Below are 18,888 nucleotides of genomic sequence, written 5' to 3'. Positions count from 1 at the left end.
TTTAGATAACCTGCGATATGTTTAAAGTGGTAACATCTATGGTTTTGCAAGTGAAAAAGTCATTTTTAAAAGTAAATACAAACATAACTTTAACATAAGCTATAAACAAAAGCCATTTTAAATGTTCACAGTATTCGTTAATGGCAAATTTGTTGACTCTGCCACCAATTCTAAATAACATTTAAGCAGCTCTCATTTGATGTTTACTGTTATTCAAAGACAAGGTCCCTCAAGGTCCCCCTTGGTCCCTGAGGGACAGCTCAAGTCAAAACTTATGTAGTTATTCTGGCGGGCGTGAACAAACCGCCAGTCGGACTGCAGTAGTGTGCGCCACATGAAAGCACAACAACACCAGTCACTCCTCCCCAAGATGGGTCTTTATGCCGGCCTAATCCACTCCCTTTATGCCAGGGTCTGTTAGACAGATTTACATTAGTAAATCACTGTCACACCATTAAATTCCTTAAGAGAAAAAGTATCAGCATTTCCAAGTGAATGGGGATTAAGGCAAACAGCGCCTGCTACCCACCGGCAATCATGGGAAAAGTGCGGGGCCATAAATCCGCCGGTTATCTGCTTTAGAGCGGCTGGTTCTCACGCCGGGCCCCTGCCTTTGAAGTGGCCGTCATATATCAAGGGCGCACATGATCTCCCCAAAACATCACACAGGCAAAGAGTCAGCGGTGTGAACGTGGTCAGTAAGCCTGTCAGCTTCATTAGTTTCCACACATGAAAATGGTTTAGCTACTACAAGATGTGTTTCATGCTCCAGACCCCAGGATAAAAGCAGCATAGATATGGTCATAGATCATATTCTAGGCTCTAGGGCATAGGATCAGTCATTTTGACTTTTTAACCTCGACTGTTTGGTATTATCTGTAACATTTAATATACTGAAGAGGTTGCATTGAGCATATGAATGTGAATTTTAAAAGAATGTAATTGCTGATGTGTTGTTTCTAATTGCGAATCATAAAGATTGTGCTTAAGATCGTGATTATGAACTGCCCTCCCACATTTTTAAAATGTGGTAACAGCAAATCCATATAGATAGATAGATAGATAGATAGATAGATAGATAGATAGATAGATAGATAGATAGACAGACAGACAGACAGACAGACAGACAGACAGACAGACAGACAGACAGATAGATAGATAGATAGATAGATAGATAGATAGATAGACTGATTGCCTGATTGCTAAGAATTAACAACATTAAATAATTTAAGAGAACAATTTTCCCATTATCTTGATGTCACTACAACCTCAAAATATTTTAAATGGCGAAATGTGAAGTATGAAAAGACAACAGGGTATTTACTAGAGAAATGCTGCCATCTGCTGCGAGGTCGATTGAAGCGCAGTTTGTTCTTGATTCAGTCACTCGTTTTTGCAGACTACGTGCAATTAGTATTTTTAAATACTTTCTGCTCTAGCTTCTATGTTATAAAACACATACACAAAGAATAAAAATTGGAAAAATAACACGACACGTCAAATATTAAACGATCTTCAAGATTGACGTCATTTTCATCTGACCAATCAGAGCTTCGCGTTTTTTCCACTCAGTCAAAACACGGAAGTACACATCTGGTATACACATGTTTTGCGCTAAATGTAAATATCTAGCAAACGCATTAATTTCCTGATGTTCCGTCGCATTGGTTATTTTGAATTTATCGCTGTCGACAAATATTTGGCTTTTTACCACGAAGTAGGTTATTTACCGTGAATGCATTTTTGGTGGACTTTAGAGTCAGTAGTGTAATGACCTAGACGTTATTTCTACACGGTGTTATTAGAGAGTATGAAGTCGTTTAAATCTCCAGGTCGTCATGGATATGCGGTGGAGATTTCACCTTTTTTGTCTTCTACCATCGCCTGTGCGTCATCGCAGTATTATGGAATAGCAGGTAATATTTGTAATATTGCATGAACATTCGTAAATAAAATAGGCATAAATTCCAATGAAAACTCTTCGTGTCTTTTAGGATGTGGCACACTTTTTGTGCTGGAGCAGAGAGAGGCAGATGTTTCACTTGTGAGGAGGTAATTTGTTGGCAGTTTTAAGACTTTTTTTTCATTATAACATAATACAGTGCATTAACCCTGGACCACAAAACCAGTTATAAGGATTAATTCTTTGAAAGTGAGTTTTATTTATATAGTTTGTTAGAATAGGACAATATTTGGCCGAGATGCAGTTTAAACATCTGAAATATAAGGGTACAAAAAATAAGGTAATATTTTAAAATAGATAACACTTGGTAACTATTAACTATGACCCTCAATAAATTCTTATTTTGGTGTTTATTAATAGTAAGGTAGTTGTTGAGTTTAGGTATTGGGTAGGAGTAGGGATGTCGAATAAGACAATATGTGTTTAATTAGTACTAACAAATGGCTTATATTCTAGTAATATGCATTCTAATAAGCAACTAATAGGTCTAACCCATGAAATAAAGTGTTACCAAAAATAAAACTACTGAGAAAATCACCTTCAAAGTTGTCCAGATTAAGTTCTAAGCAATCCATTTTACTAATCAAAAATTACATTTTGATATATTTGTAAAATGTTTTAATGTAACTTGATTTTGACGTAATATCCTAATCATTTTTGGCATAAAAGGAAAGTCTATGATTTTGACTCATACAATGTATTTTATTGTAATTGGTAAAAATACACCTGTGCTATCTAACGCTTTTCATAATTTTATTTATGTATTTATTAGCAATAATTATTTAAAATATAGGAGATTTTCTTTTAAGGCCATCATAGATGCAGGTACGCAGAGTCAACGAGAAGTGGAGATGATCTTTAAATAGAGGCTAAGTATCTTTCTCATACACAGTTTTGACTGGAATGATGGGCTCTTTGATGTGACATGGAGCGAGAACAATGAACATGTGCTGGTGACGGGAGGAGGTGATGGATCTGTGCAGATCTGGGACACTGCCAACCAACAAGGTCTTCTGCAGGTGCTGAAAGGGCACACACAAGAGGTGAGTCCACGCTCTCAATAGTTCAAGCTCTGCCTGCATTTAGCATTTAATAACTTCAGAAAGTCTGGCCTTGTTGTAGGTGTATTCGGTAGACTGGAGTCAGACACGGGGGGAGAACCTGGTGGTATCGGGATCATGGGACCATACAGCCAAAGTGGTAAGTGGAGTTTGCATTAGAAGGTGAATATATGCAGATATTGTTAAAAAAATTAGACTTGCTTCAATTCTTGACTAATGCTAGTATGCAAATATTAAAAGTTGGAACACTCTGGAACACTCTACTTTTTTTGGAACGGCCTTAGAGTTAATAGTTTACCGTTTTTGACTCCATTCAGCTGATCTTCGGGTCTGGCGATAACAATGTTAGCATAGCTTAGCATAAATCATTGAATCCAATTAGACCAGTAGCATCACGTTCAAAATTGACCCAAGAGTGCAGTGATATCACGCAGCACCTGAAAACAACCAGACCCTCTTGCTTGCACAGGGAGCATGTCTTGCAAGCTGGGGGCGATTTCCACAGATATCACTGCGCTTGCTGCAGCCGTGGCATGACGGCAAACTTTCTTAATTATTATGCTGGAATGAGAGTATAGTTCCTAGAAAAATAGTTCCTACTGGTCTAATAGGATTCAATGATCTATGCTAAGCTATGCTAAAAGTTTGGCTGAATAGATGGGATATAAAACGGTAAAACTCAACAACAGTAAAACTCTGGGGAAGTTGGAGAATGAGCCAGATAATGATTTACAAAAAAGTGGAGCGTTCCTTTAAAATAAACACTTTCTTTCTGTGCACCGATGAACAGACGTAGTGCTAATGTTGTTACTTATTGAAAAAAAAAAGAGCTTCATGCTTGTCTTGTTTTGCACGCAGTGGGATCCAGAGCGATGTCAGTTAGTGAGCTCCCTGCAGGGTCATGAGGGTGTCATCTACAGCACCATCTGGTCTCCTCATATCCCAGCATGCTTTGCTTCAGCCTCAGGTAGGAGAATGAGCTTGTATCTTTCCTCCCATGAAGTTTGGAAAGATTGCTACTTCACTTCTGAAAGTTACTGTGTTGGGATGCAGATATTACAGTAGGCTACATATATTATAGGGTGATCAGACATGCATATACAGAGAGATGGTAGTATGTGGCAGACCAAAATAATCATAATCAGAAAAAGCCTTATTACCAGGTATGTTAGAATTAGTTTTGGTGAAAGAAGCTTCCACAGCACAAACAGAATAACTGTGATAAAACAAAGACAAGAAAAGTAATAAAAACTTCAAATGTAAAAAATATAAATCTGTTTGTAAAAACCTAATGTACTAATGATAAAGTATTTAAAAACAACTAGAGATTTGTGTATTATATTACCAGACAATTTTACCTGTTCAAGGGTCTTGTTGCGATCTATATTATTAGGGGTGGGAGAGTACAGGAAATTAAGAGGAGAAAAGTAGAAATTTAATTGTGAGATAAGACTAAGGTACTGTTATAGTTGTATTAATATTTTGATATTTATATTAATATATATTTGATATAATTTAAGATGGTTTAGAATTCTTTTGTTTAGTTTTGTCATTTTTATTAGTTTGTTTTAAATGTCTATGATTTTTATACATCATTTCAGTTTTAGTTATTTTAGGACATCAAGTTGCACTTACTGAAAATGAGAAATATTGCTTTGGCATCTAATTGAGTTAAAATAAGTTTAAGTTTAATTTATGCTATTTCAGTTACATTTTTAGTCTTTATTTTGCTGTTATATTTGACTCAATAATATTGCATCACAGGCAGAAACTTGGAAATACAGTTGAGAAGTATAGCACCATTTTACATTCTCATTAACCTCAATATACACAGCAAAAAAAAAAATAAGTCAAATAAACAGTTTGTTGAGATTGTATTATATTTTAATAAGGACTAGTAGCCAAATCATCTAGCACGTCAATACAACCATTTACCCCATGAGGTCAGCAGTGAGCTATTATCATCATCCTTTGGAGCTTGAATTTTTTGTTAATGAATTAAAATGTATCAAATTCTGTTTAGTTTTTATTGTGCATTTTAAATGACTGCTAGTTTAGTGCAATTAATTAGAATACATCACAAAAATGAACACAATTAATCATGCCCTCTGACGTGCATAAATACACTTTTCTTAAAATAGAAAATAAATGTGTGTGTGATTAGTTTTTTTTTGTGCTTTATATAAATAAGCAATCTGCTCTTTGTTGTAATTAAATGCAATCTTTAACTGACAGAGTAGCCCTAGTTTTGATGCATTTTGTGCTGGGAAACTTTTCAAAAGTGCATTCATAGTCTAAATTTCTGCATTCTCATGATTGCGTAACAATGGGTGTTTTTTAAATCGCACTCAGAGTCCACACAGTAATCTGTGTGTTTGTACTTGTGTAAGAAGGACTCACAAGGGTCTCACGAGCACACATCTCTCTCAGATGTAGCACGGATTGGTGACCGCGTTACAACTCTAAACACCATGCTTTGCCTTCAGAGCCCCGAGTCGATCAGCTCCAAACGGCTCTGCTGTGATCTTATCAGCAGCACGCCGGACCTGCATCCACTTACTGCTGATCTTAACTCTCGGTGCTTAAACAAATAGTTCACCCAGAAATGGAAATTGTGCCATTTACTCACCCGTATGTCACTGAAACGACTTTCTTTCTTCAGTGTAGCACTAAAGGAGAATTGCATCCCTTAATAATGTTTTTTATGCATGAATGGTGACAAGGAGTCAAGGGCACCTCGTAGTGCATTGGACGCTAATGACTAACTCTTAATGCCTATACACACATGCAGTCTATCTATGGTTCCTTCAGAGGAACGTACAAGATGCTCGTCCATGCTCCTTTGTATTAATTTTGGCCCTGCTCAGGAGCTGTGGTAAGCATGACTCCCTTCTGGGCTGATGGAGGACCCTTTTCTTTCGCTATTAAATGTTGACACCACGTGTGTAATGAGATGTGTCTGAAAATCAATACTAAACCCAGGCACCGTGGCAAACGCTGAATGCGATCATGGGAAAAGTGGTTTTCGTAAAATGCCGCCTCAGCAAAGATGTTTAAGTTATAGATATGCTGGCTTTTCTCATCACAGAAACCTCGTATATAAGCATACAACGTAAAGCTAGCATCAGATTTTTTGCTTGCCATAAATGGCAGCTTTCCACAGCTTTCCAGCACTGTTCTGATTTATGATCTGAATATGAGAATTATGAAAACTGAATGTGGCTTTCTGCAAGCTTTGCGTTTATAATTACTTAAAATAACCTTGACATAAAAAATGGCAAATTGCTCTTTTGTGGAAAAATATTTTATAATTCTGATAACCAGTATTTGCACTTTTGACAACATGATGTCAAATAATTAAACAGCTATAACTATAGACCATAACTAGGTTTTAGTAAGACAAAAATATACAGAATTTTCCAGATGTTTTATAATGTTGATATACTGTACATGATTGTAGAAATGATAATATAAACAAATATAAATAATACAATTCTGGTTAGGAGCATAAAAAACCTTTTAAACCTACATTAAGTAAATAAAAATAAGTAAAATCATAAAGATCTCTATTTTAAATAAACACTGTGATTGTTCTGTTTATATTTATATTTTACCATGCACGTGTATATAGTAGTCTAAATATAATCTTTTTAATCTCCTTTAATTTTTTTTTTTCTCATCTGATAATGTAGTCAAGGCGGCCTCCAAGTGCCCCTGTGCTTTGAAGAGACAATTTCAGCACCTCCCTTATCAGAGATTTCATCTCCTCCCACTGTATGCAGTGATAGCAGGAGCCCTGGCTTCTCTGGCCGGGATGCCAAGAAATCTTTAATGCAAGACGCTTACATGCCAACAATCTCACTAAGAGATCTGTTCCGCAATAATTAAAATAGAAGTGCCTACTGCCTAGAGCGGGCCACATATCAAAGTTATTATTAAACTCGAGCTTATTGAAATATCGAAATATTGACATAATTAATGTTCCTCAAAACTTTCAAACAAATTTTTTCTGAAATCTACAAGCTGCCTCCTGCACGTTAAGACCCTTTTTACAATGTTTTCTGACATGTTCTCATCGGTTCATCAGGAGTGGTGTAGTTTTGGATTTGAATACATCATTTTAAGAAAGTTAGTGGTGACGGGGTTTTACTCTTTGTTATCATCGTTTAAAAAATGTACTGCTATGCATATTAAATGTGTATTTTTGATCTAAAGTTAAAATAATTAAATCTATACATAAACGTATTGATAAATTCATAGGAATCTGTTTTAATTAAAAACATCTTTAGGGCCCATAGGAAAAATGCATTACCTTTTCCCTATGCGGCTATGTTAACAGAAAATGGAACCATGCTGCAGTATATTGTGATACAAAAACAGTCTTACACTTTAAATCTTCCCAGAGTACTTGAAAGTGTTTATGTGATAGGCTTAATTTATTGTCAGTCCCCACGGGTCGCATTTCAGAGTGGCTTTTATTTATTCCATCAGTTGCAGATCACCAAATCAATAAGGGTTACAATAGTCATTGGCACAAGCCTCCTGAGATGTAATTAACTAAAGTAGGGCTATTCATTTAAACAACGATCTATTGGATCGTCAAGTAAATGCCACATACTTTAAAGCCATTTTTAGGATTAAGAAACTGCTATTCTTTATTAATCTTATTTAGACAGTAAAAAACTTCTTACCGGCATATTTACTCCAGATATGGTTTATACGCACAGGGAGAAGCAGGCTGTTGTTATTTTAGGTATCATTCATATCCGTGCCACAAATGGTGCAAGATGGTTATTAGTAATAGTAATAATGATGCTAAAGGATAATGAATTATTCATCTTCGTGTTGTTCCAAATATTTCTCTAAACACAAAAGAAGAATGCTGGGAATAATTAAACATTTTTTCATTCCCATTAAATTCCATTTTATGGGGAAAGAAATAAAAGGGAATCAAAACTCTTTGGATATAAACACTGGCTTCAAAATATAATGTAGCTTTTTTTGTGCTCAACATAAGAAAGAACGCTGTGTTTATGTGGTGCTCACTTAACGCATTACGTTTCTGCATGATGTACAGGTTTTTCTTTTAGGTTATTCAAAGTGGGACCTGCAGTTTGGGGGAACATATGAATCCTTTCCACCAGGCTGTTAATACTACAAATATGCTAAAATCTACGTAACCAGACTTTGAATACTTACGCACCATATTATAGAGAAACCCACAGTGACTGATTCGCTGAGTATTTCGCTGGTTGTTGATACTGCTAACGTTGCAACATGTAGTGACTTGTAAAAAGTGAATGTCTGGACCATTTACTGCTTACTCCAGAATAGAAATGCTGCGCTTCGAGAAAAAGGTCAGATAGAAGGCATAAAAGAGATACGACAAGAGAAATTCCCTGTAGAAATCTGTGGCCTGTGCAGCGTAGAGGACAGGCCAGCGACGCTTCCCTCAGCGCCTGGCCCTGGGTCCATTCAAGCTGAGTGCAACTGGCCCTTGAAATGACTGTTATGGTTCAGAGGATTCTGCAGAGAGTGCAGAACCAGAATTTATATGGGAAATTTTGTGGCTTTTTAGAAGATTTAAAAGTCTGACACTTAAGATTTGAAGCTCGTCTGTGTTGCTAGGGGATGGCACACTGCGAGTGTGGGATGTGAAGGCGGGATCCTGCAGACTGGCCGTCCCAGCGCACAAGTCCGAAATCCTCAGCTGTGATTGGTGCAAATACGACCAGGTGAGTATTTCCTCTATTCAGTTCATTCACTATCTGTGGGGCGTGAATGGGATTTGTAATTCATAACACAATTTGTGATGCAGTAGATAGAAGTGTACTGAACTTTCTCTAAGCGCATAAAAAACGCATTACTTTATCTATCAGTGTCTTGCGATACTTCGGTAATCACTCTAATACGTGATTTAGTGCTAAAGAAACTTTTCTTGGCATTATGAATGCTAAAAACAGTTGTGCTGCTTAATATTTTTGTGGAAGCATTTTTTAGGATTCCGTAATGATTGGAAACTTCAAAAGAACAGCATTTATTTGAAATACTTTAAGTATTTTGTAACATTATCAATGTCTTTATTGTCACTTTTCTTTAGCATGTCCTTGCTGACAAAATTTTTTTATTTCATTAAAATTTTCTTGCAGTCTCAGAATTTTCAACGTACCGTACGTTTTTGATATGAATTACAAAATGTCAAATGTTATGTATTACTGAGATAACCACACTGCTTTAAGCATTTAACATAGCAGCCCGATCTCATGGCAATTCCTAAATATTTTTATGAGGTGGCTGATTCGAGCAAATTCGTACACACAACCTGACGACGTTCATATGAATTTGTATGAATGACCTACACATAACCCCCGCCCCTAAACCACTGAGGTGTAGACGATTTATACTATTGTCGTGTAAGTCATGTGACCAGTAATGTGTATATAATGTAATGCATACTGCTTCTGTTAAATATATGCATGTAGTATATATACTTTAAAGTATGTAGTGCACAATAATATTTCACGTTGTTGTTCCTCTCATGTTCTCAGAATGTTCTGGTCACTGGAGCTGTGGACTGCAGTCTCAGATTGTGGGACCTACGTAACGTTCGACAGCCTACAGCTCAAATGATGGGCCATTCCTATGCCATCCGCAGGGTGAAGGTATCGTAGTTAGATGGCCAGCTAATTTCTGGCACTCGTTTAAAAACTGGCTTATTTTTTGGATGAAGAGTGTAGACTACAGCTGCCATACAGTTTCACATTAGTTTGTTCATTGCTTTGATTAACTTAACATTTACATTTAGTCATTTAGCAGACGCTTTTATCCAAAGCGACATAACAAGTCTGTCGAACATTAATGAGACATGCAGCAGCGTCTGACGGTGTGAAACTCACAGCGTGTTTCTGTACTGAATGTGACAGCTATGGATTTCCGTATATAAACAGATTATCTTTAGGGCTCCGTTAAATTAAGTTGGAGAAAATATAAGCGTTCGATTGTCCAAACACTTAGCAATTATGTAGATTACAGAGATCAGTGCAGTTGACCAGTAAAAACCGTGCTAAAACTTACACAAATACTCAGGTTTTAAGTCACAGGAGGAAGCTTGTATCTTCAAAAGGAGCTGTGGGAATAAAACCTCGCTTCCGCTGGGTCAGGGTGAAATCACAAGCTGCTTCAAGTTAATGGTTTTGCTCTCAGCTTCCAGATAATGTAGAAAAAAACTGAATGTGTGAAATGAGGAGCTATGAGAAGTCTGTTGGACTGGGAATACAGGAGGGCTGTGAAGCATGAGATTGTGTGTTCCTCAATGTAATGATGAGCAGCTTTGAAATGAACACTGTTTATTTTTATTATATGAATATCATGTCATCTTATACTGTATCTGTGATAAAGAGGTCTATTGTCTTTCTCATTTACTGTTCTACAAAAACGCTTCCTGTAGGGTCATGATACTACTGGTGATGAAAATTCTCTTCATGTCATAATTCAGCTGATATCATTAAAACACTCGGGCGCAAAGTGTAGATCTCAAAAGATCTCATTTTAAAGTTCAAGTTCATCACGTTATTTCAGCTCGCTAGCAAGTATAGTTTTTGCCTGATGGAACTGATGTAAAAATTGAAATTCTTTTGAACTACTCACACTTAAGTGATTGCCAAAAAAAAGAGTCAGATACTTATATCCAGTTTATTTTCATATAGAAAAGTGCCTCGTGTAATAAATGAGCATTTGGGCTCTTTAAACTGGTTCGTCATCTAAAATGATGAAAGAATTTGGGCCGCATTTAATGCATTGTAAATATACACTATACGCAAGCTCCTGTTTTAAAGCAGTGTTCATTGATAAAGATGTCGGCATATTCATTAGTTAATGCTTTTTCTCCAGCAGCCGCTGTATATATTAATTCCTCTTTTATTTGTTTGTCGTTTCTAGTTCTGCCCATTCTCTAAGACAGTCCTAGCATCCTGCTCATATGATTTCACAGTCAGGTAAGCCGCATTTTCGACCACAGATGCACCTGTCACATTTAATAAATAAATAGCATATTATAAACTAAATTCAGATGACGTTTTTTTTTCTGAATCTCAGCACAACATCATGGTTGCAGACACTTCTTTTATACTATTTTATAAATAAGAAGGTAATCAAATATTGTCCAATTAAACAAGGGGAACTTAAATAACTGTTGACAAATTTTATGGGATGCATTTTTTATACCGAAACAATTCGTCTTTCATCAAAAACACATGACCTCCCTGCGTTGTCCGAATCTGCTCATCCATGTTGAGGAAAGATGATATTTCTCAGTGACCTTTGGAATGAACGGTAAAGTCTGCATTGCTGGCACGTTACCAGAAGAACTGATGCTTTTGCCATCAAACGGGGCTGTAAAACCCATTGATCTTATTTCAGGGTAGACTGGTTTATTTCCGTTTGCAGCGAATGCATTCTTTTAGTGCATGGTTGTGTATTTATCGAGCGTGGAGCTCATTTTTGCATTGAGGGAGTGATCTTTAAAAGGGCTGTCGAGGACATAGCGGCAAAAATGTTAATCTAAGAAAATCAAAGACAGAAAATCACTCCGCTCTCTGACGGAATTACTTTGTAGATTTAACAAGAATTAATCCACAGTGTTTTTTCTTTAATTGCTAATGCAGCCTTTTTGCATGCAAGATGAATTTGTTAACTCCTGAGTTCTTGTCACATTTTATTACCCTTTTCTAAACTATAGCAAAAAAAACTGTGATAATGTGAGAAATGCTGAAGATGTCCGAATAAATTTTGGTTCGACTGTATATTTAATTGTTACAGTGTTCTCTGACTCTCACTCTAGACGTCTTAATAACCTCGTGAAGTTCTGCTATTGTTAACAGAAAGACACATGTATTGTATTGTTCATACATAATGTGAGATTATGTATGCATTTTTATACTGTATGTTCAATATTTATTTAAATAGACTGACAGTAAGCACTGACTAAATGAGCATAAGCATGTCCAACTTTATGCATATGAATAACTCACATTATGAGGACTATCAAGGAAATATACTATTTATATACAAAATAATGCAATTTATTTTGTATTTAATTTATTTAATGATCATATTTTTTATAAGCCTTTAAGAATCGTATAAGGAGCCGGTAATATTACTGTACCTTAGTGCCTAGCAAAAGTTTTTATTTTTGTATTTGTTGAACTTTCAGTTTGTCGTCGTTCTCTCCGTTCATTTAGCATGAATTATAGCCAATTAGCTTCAGAACTAGTATTTGCGGTTCTGCTTTCACAGAAATCAGTTCTATTGATTGCAGGAAATTTGCTGTTTGAACAGGACAGGACTTTCTAAGGTGCTATTTAATTAGTTTTACCTTCAGAGTAAACCGTGATAATGCCGGCCGCAAGGTAATTACCAGAAATGATTTCCACAGGAAGAACGGATCAACCTGAATCTTTTTTGTTCGCTCGGCGGTAAAAGGAAAACGGTGTTTATTTAAAAACAAAGCCTTTTGAGGGATTTATGTTTAAAAGAACATGTGAGCCACCTGCTGCCTCACACACACTTAGCTGTTTACTTAACCCAGTCTATGCATTTGCTCTTTCAGATCTGTCAGATCTCGTTGGCAGCAGATAAGGTTTCCTCTTTCATGCATAACAGCTGTTTTTTCTGAGTTGCTATGACAGCACATACAAGGTAGTGCGGCACAGAAGAAAATGAAGTCTTTCTCTGTGTTATTTAGCAGCTAATTAGGCGGGATATTGATTTTTCTATATTGTTCTTCGCTCTGTGTGAGGAGCTTTCATTCTTTATTGAAATGATGACAGCTTATTTAAGTTGACGCATTGCTTTAAATGAAGTAGGACAGATATCAGTGATGCTGCTGGTTGTATATGTATATGTCATTAAATAACTTGGTCAGTTGTTGTGTCAGTTGTTGTAACATTAGTTAATGTGTTAGTTATACAATGAATGAACACTACATTTATGAAACACTTTATTAATCTTTGTTAATGTTAGTTAATAAAAATTCAGGTTAGTTCACAGTGCATTAGCTAATGTTAAAAAACAAAACTTAACTAAGTTTAATAAATGCTGTAAAATTCCTAGTTCATTCCTAGTTCATTCTAACTAATGTAGTTAACTAATGAACCTAAGAGTTACCAAAAACCTTCAAATAAATAAATGAATGAATTATGAATTATGTCAGCTACAGTGTAGCATAAAGCAGGTGCAATATGGTGGTGACAGTGAATTTCTCTCATTAAAAATATCACAATATTACATCTTTTGTTAAACTTACTGATTTAAATTTAGTTATGTAGTGGGATTAAATTAGTTTTTTGTTCACATTTTTTATGCTTTGAAGTGAGTCTGTCTTAACACGTGGTTTTGCACTTTTAACTTGGTGAGTGATGTATTTTGCCCTTTTTTAGTGCCCTCTGAACCTTTAACAATGCATTCAGCGTCTTGATGCCACTCTGGCGATTTATTTAAACATCTCCTTCTTAAGACGTCCACACCCTGAGCGGCTGTCGTCTCACTGCGCTTATAAATAATATCCTTCACTTCTGCTCTATGGCAATGTTAGTATTAATGCCTGCCTAATGGTCTTCTTTAGACAGAGAGTTTTTTTCTTTTTTTTCAGAGAGGTGATTTAATTACATTTGCTGAATGGATCAGTCAGGGCCTGGTGAGCCAGGGCTGCGTCAGGGTTTTGAGCCGCTGCCCCGTCAGAGAAGACAAACGGCCGTTCAATTAGCATGATTGCCTTCTGCTGCTCTGCGTCCACAGATTCTGGGATTACTCCAAGAACCAGCCGCTGCTGGAGACGCTGGAGCACCACTCAGAGTTTGTGTGTGGCCTGGATTTCAACCTGCATATCCCTAAACAGGTAATCTCATCAAAACACGCCGCTGTGGGTCACACTTATTGACTGTAGCTGGAAATAACAATATGAAAAAGTGGCCTACTGGTCAGTGTATGTGCAGTTCAGCTCCCAGTTCTTTTCTGACACCTCCTGCCACTTCCTCCCATGCTGTCCTTTTAATTAATGTCACAAAGGAAATAAATGTTAGGAGAAAACCATGTAGTAGCTTTCAAAAATAACTCCAAGCAACCTTTTTAAGTTGGCGTATTGTAGAAGTATAAGAGTGTGTAGGCAGATGGTTTTAATAGCTTTATTTCAATAGTAAAAATAGTACCTTGTAATAAATAATTCAAATGATGCTGTGTAAAGTTGAGGACTCTTATTAAAAGTTTCCTTTGTGTTTTTAAGTGGTTCACTGAAATTGACAGTTTGAACTGATTCACAGAAATGAATTCAATTGGACTTATAAATCAGTTCAAGTTGTCCATTTGAGTCAGTATTATTATAGTGATATGTTAGTATCTGTTTAGTTTTTTTGAAGAGGAAGAATTTTTAAAAGTTTTAGTAAATTTTGATACGTGTCTGTCATTTATATTTTTTATGTCTATATAGTTTTTATTAACTTATTTTCAAATTATTTTTGTAGTTTTTCTTCAGTAGTTCTACATCATGTTTATTTTATTTGAAGTTGTACTTTTTTTAATGGTTTTAGGTTTAATTAACTACAATGTGATGATACATTGCAGTGATACATTAAATATCATTAATATTTATTTTTGTATTCAGTTTATTAAATAGTTTATTTAGAGATTAAGGTAGTTCTGATAACGCTTTTTTAGCTATTTCAAAGCAAATAAATAAATAAAATGCCAAAATATTTTATATAATTGTGCTTTACTCTATCATCCAGTCCTACTTTTTTTTTTTTTTTTTTAATGACATCGGTTCTAATGGACCAGCGGTTTGTAATTGAGAATCTTAAATCAATATCTCCATGACTCCATCTGCAGCTATTAATTTCAGTTAACCCTGACTGTACAGGCTGCTCTGTTGACCTCTGATGTCTGTCTGTTGCTCTAAACAATCATCTGCAGATAGGTGGCATGCCTTGTTCATAGAGCGTGTACAAGGAACTGGTCACGTACGGTAACAGAGCACTCAGCTCATTGAGATGTGGGCCCCGGTCCTCAGGGGAGCCGGTCCAGTCTGACGGCAGCACTTACAGTGATGAAGAAAAGTCAGAGCAGTCAATGAGCCATCACTGAGCTGACAAGAGCCTGCAGCAAACTTCTCCACTGTACCATTTTTTTTGAGATTTAACTTTGAATACCTTGCAATCTATAGGTCACCTCAGGCCCTGAAGCCTGTGAATATGAAGCTCGTCTTTTTTTAATTGTTTATGTGGAGCATGATGGATTTGATGATTTAATTTTATGCAGTCAAGGCAATTAAGTGAATGCAGAACTGAAAGTTACAATCATAGTATTTGCATATGCAGTGTGTTTTTGTGTTTACTAGAATATTGTCTCAAAAGTTTGGAGTTAGTAAAATGTAATATTTTATTTAAAGAAAAAATTATATCTTTATTACATAAGAATGCGGTATTCATATGAACATTTTATTCTTCAAAGAATCATGAAAAAGGTTTAATCTTGTACCACAATTTTTTTTTATAAGAAATGCTTCTTGAGCAGCAAATCACTGATTAATTGAGTATATATTATTATATATAATACATTTTTAATAATCAAAAATAAAAGTAAAAATCATATTAACCCCAAGGTTTTGAATGGAATAGCATGAGCATATTTGTAGCAAAAGCTAACAATACATTGTATGGGTCAAGTTTTATGGCAAAAATCATTCAGATATTAAGTAAAGATCATGTTCCATAAAAATATTTTGTAAAACCTCTACAGTAAAATGTCAAAACTTCATTATTGAAGTTGTAGCTTTTCATCACTATCCACTGGTTTCAGCTTCTGTTTTAAACCTTTAGATTTCTTCTTCCATTCTCAAAGCGTACTTTTTTTTGCTGAAATTATTGATATTGTTCGCATGGTATAATAACTCCATTCAACTTTTTGAAGGCTTTGCCATTACCTTCACATCTCATTTTGATCATTTCGAGTTCCCTGTCAATCAGAATGCAAATCTAGAAAGCTTTTAAGCTTATACGTCTTGCCCATTTCAGAGCGTTTTGTAAGTCTCTTGGAAGACGTGATGTGTCTCTCATACTAGTAGTGCGCGACCAGAAAAATCTCAAAAAATAGACCGCAGTGTGTCAGAGCCAAATTGCAGAATTAGAAAAATGATGCATATATGGATTGTCTCTTATTGTTAGTTCCGCATGGGGCGTAAGTGCAGCTGTTGGCAGGCTGCAGGTGGTGTGGGATGTTCCTGCAAGGCGAGGGCAAGAACTGCGAAGTGCTTTTTCTACCGCAGTCTCCCTGTTCGCTGCCAACCGTACACACAAAACTCACGCACATACACACCTCGCGCTGCTCGTACTCGCTGTCGAGGCCAATATACAAACCCACAACTCACCCCGAGCCGTTGTTAAATACACATTTTAGAGTCGAGGGGGGATCTAACACCACCAATGTCATTTATTGTCTAAGCGGGTACGATTATAGGTCGAACTGTCAGTTTAAAAACACACATTCCCTTTTTTACTCTTTCGGTTTGATCGATCACCTCCGCTCAGGTTTGCGCACATGCTGAACATCTGTACAGCCATTATGCCTTTGAACAAAGTGAAGCCTTCAAAAGCGGTAATTATACTGTAAACGGTTGTATTGAATTAAAGCCCAGCTCCGATTTCATCTACACCCACAGCAGGTGATGCATCATACCTTTACATTTTTTAGCAAGAACCTAAAACGTACGTCTCGAAAGAGGATGCGTATTGTGTGTTGTTAACAGATATTGTTCCTCGGATGAGGAGAGCGGAATCACATTCTCGTTCCCTTGCCTCCAGTTGCATTGAGCGGCGCGTTATCAGCTGACCACCCGTTCACTCCTCGCTCTTGCTCTCTGCATCTGTTTCTCCTGCGCTCTCTGGCACTCAGTCTCTGTTGTGCGTTTTGCAGTCAAGTAATTAATGAAGGACTTTTTCTCCCTCAATGGGTGAGTCACAGGCTTTTTGCTGGAGCGCTCTGGAGTAATGAGATATGGAGAAAAGAACTGCAATAAAGAAGAGTGGGACATCACTATATCACTTTCACATTGAGTTGAATTTTGTCTGTTAGGACAAACTGTGCCTTTGTAGTTCTGTTAATAGATTATGGACTAGAACAGACTATATATACTATTTTGTATTGTTCGAGCCAAGCGAAGATTGGTGCTTTCTTATTGGCGAGTCTTTTTACTAAAAATAAATCATTTAAAAAAATAATAAATTTGAAGAAGTCTGTTCTTGCTATGTCAGCTGCCCATATTCAGTTTGTCTTGATATTGCTATTACAAATTATAATGAGGAGAATATAACAAAAGGACATTGTTAACTGTACATGGTACGGTCATTTAATGTTCTTACACAGGCAAAAAGAGATGCTTTAAAAAGTCTTTGAAGCAGCATCAAAAGAAACAATTTGTTGGCCGAACATCATTATGTATATTTCAGTAAAGCAGCAGATGCATAAAAATCTCTTTGTTTTCTAATATCAAGGGTGCTTTCTAAGCACTGCTGGAGTGAGACCAGAATGGATTTCTTTCTTTCTTTTTTCTGACTTAATCTTTGTGGTGAAATAATAGGCTTTGTGCTGTACATATATTTTGGTACAGATTTATTAATCGGGTTTTGAATTTTAATGGCACTGACTTGATCTAAAAGTTCTAAATCTTATAAAAATAAGTAAAGTAATTGCATGCTGTATGTATCCAGTCAGTAGTTTTAGCTTTGCCATTTTTTCAATCGGTTAAGAAGTTTGCAGATAATAACTATTTGTTAACAGAAATTTGACACTTTTTATTCCAAAAGATATTGAATTCTAGCTTACTTTTTCCCATTCTTTCTGATGCTGTTATTTTCATAGTGTACGTTTTATACTAAAAGGTGAAGACAATTTTATATCAAGATATGACCCTTTTAAATTGTAACCAGTTGGTTGGTATCATTACCAGCAACCAGCTATAGACAGCTATAGACCAAAGCTGTTAACGTCCTTATCTAATTATCATAATTTTCTACTTCATTCATGTGGATACAGTTTTAATTGTGTGGCCTTCTTCACAGGTTGTGGACTGCTCTTGGGATGAGACTGTAAAAGTCTTCACCCCTTCATGCATGACCGCTCTATAGGAGGTTTGGTGCACCACAGCACATGGGAGCCACGACTCTGTTTCAATCACAGGTGTAGAGTTTGCCAAGATTTCACTGCGGTTTTCCTAATGACCCTATTAAAGGAGAACCCGTGGGATGCTTTAGGAGCATTGCGTCAGGAGCACCGTACAGATGAGGGGGAGTTCTCATGCTGTCACTGAGTGTAAAAACTGAGAGTGATGTTATTGTAGTTTTTCTAATGTGTATAACAAAACTAAAAGTTTACCTTAAAGGCGCAGTTCACCCGTAACAACTTCGGAACACAAACTAAAATATTTTTGATGACATCCAAGAGCTTTATTGTCGTTCATAGACAGCAATGTAACTGAAATAAATATGTGATTTGGAGAAGAATTGTTAAATATATTCGTTATTTAAACAAAAACAAAAAACATTCTTGTAGCTTCATAAAATTACATTTGAACCACTGATGGGCTGTTTTTATTAATGACCTTACTTTGTTCCTGGGTCTGGAACGTTTCAGTTATGTTGTGTTCTCATTTTTGGCTGAACTACTCCTTTAAGCTGCGAGTGCCTTATTGTTGTCTAAACCTTGGTAGATTATGTAGTATGTTGTATATTGTTGTTGCTTATTGATTTGTTTGGTGAATTAAATATTTTATGTCATTCTCAACTGAAGTTTATTTTATTTTTTTTAAGGTTTAAGAGT

General features: G+C 36.1%; 1 protein-coding gene across 1 annotated transcript; it reads left to right on the top strand.

Moving 5' to 3' along the window:
- Positions 1-1,577: 1,577 nt before the first annotated feature.
- On the top strand, positions 1,578-18,852 carry pex7 (peroxisomal biogenesis factor 7). The gene is made up of 10 exons (XM_043220350.1): positions 1,578-1,916; positions 1,995-2,052; positions 2,856-3,006; positions 3,086-3,163; positions 3,883-3,991; positions 8,653-8,759; positions 9,573-9,686; positions 10,963-11,018; positions 13,819-13,918; positions 18,132-18,852. Exons 1-10 carry the CDS (start codon positions 1,811-1,813, stop codon positions 18,195-18,197), a joined length of 945 nt encoding a protein of 314 aa, XP_043076285.1. The 5' UTR covers positions 1,578-1,810; the 3' UTR covers positions 18,198-18,852.
- The last annotated feature ends 36 nt before the right edge of the window (positions 18,853-18,888 follow it).

The sequence above is a fragment of the Puntigrus tetrazona genome, chromosome 20, assembly GCF_018831695.1.
Source record: "Puntigrus tetrazona isolate hp1 chromosome 20, ASM1883169v1, whole genome shotgun sequence".
In the NCBI taxonomy this organism is placed as follows: domain Eukaryota; kingdom Metazoa; phylum Chordata; class Actinopteri; order Cypriniformes; family Cyprinidae; genus Puntigrus; species Puntigrus tetrazona.
Note: the sequence above shows the minus strand (reverse complement) of the source record. Positions and strands in the feature narration are given on the sequence as shown.

Excerpts from the sequence above, each read along its gene's own strand:
- pex7 (XM_043220350.1), top strand. The coding sequence starts at position 1,811 with ATGAAGTCGTTTAAATCTCCAGGTCGTCATGGATATGCGGTGGAGATT. Across the intron at positions 3,992-8,652 it reads ATGCTTTGCTTCAGCCTCAG|GGGATGGCACACTGCGAGTG; the intron begins GTAGGAGAATGA and ends CTGTGTTGCTAG. Across the intron at positions 8,760-9,572 it reads ATTGGTGCAAATACGACCAG|AATGTTCTGGTCACTGGAGC; the intron begins GTGAGTATTTCC and ends TCATGTTCTCAG.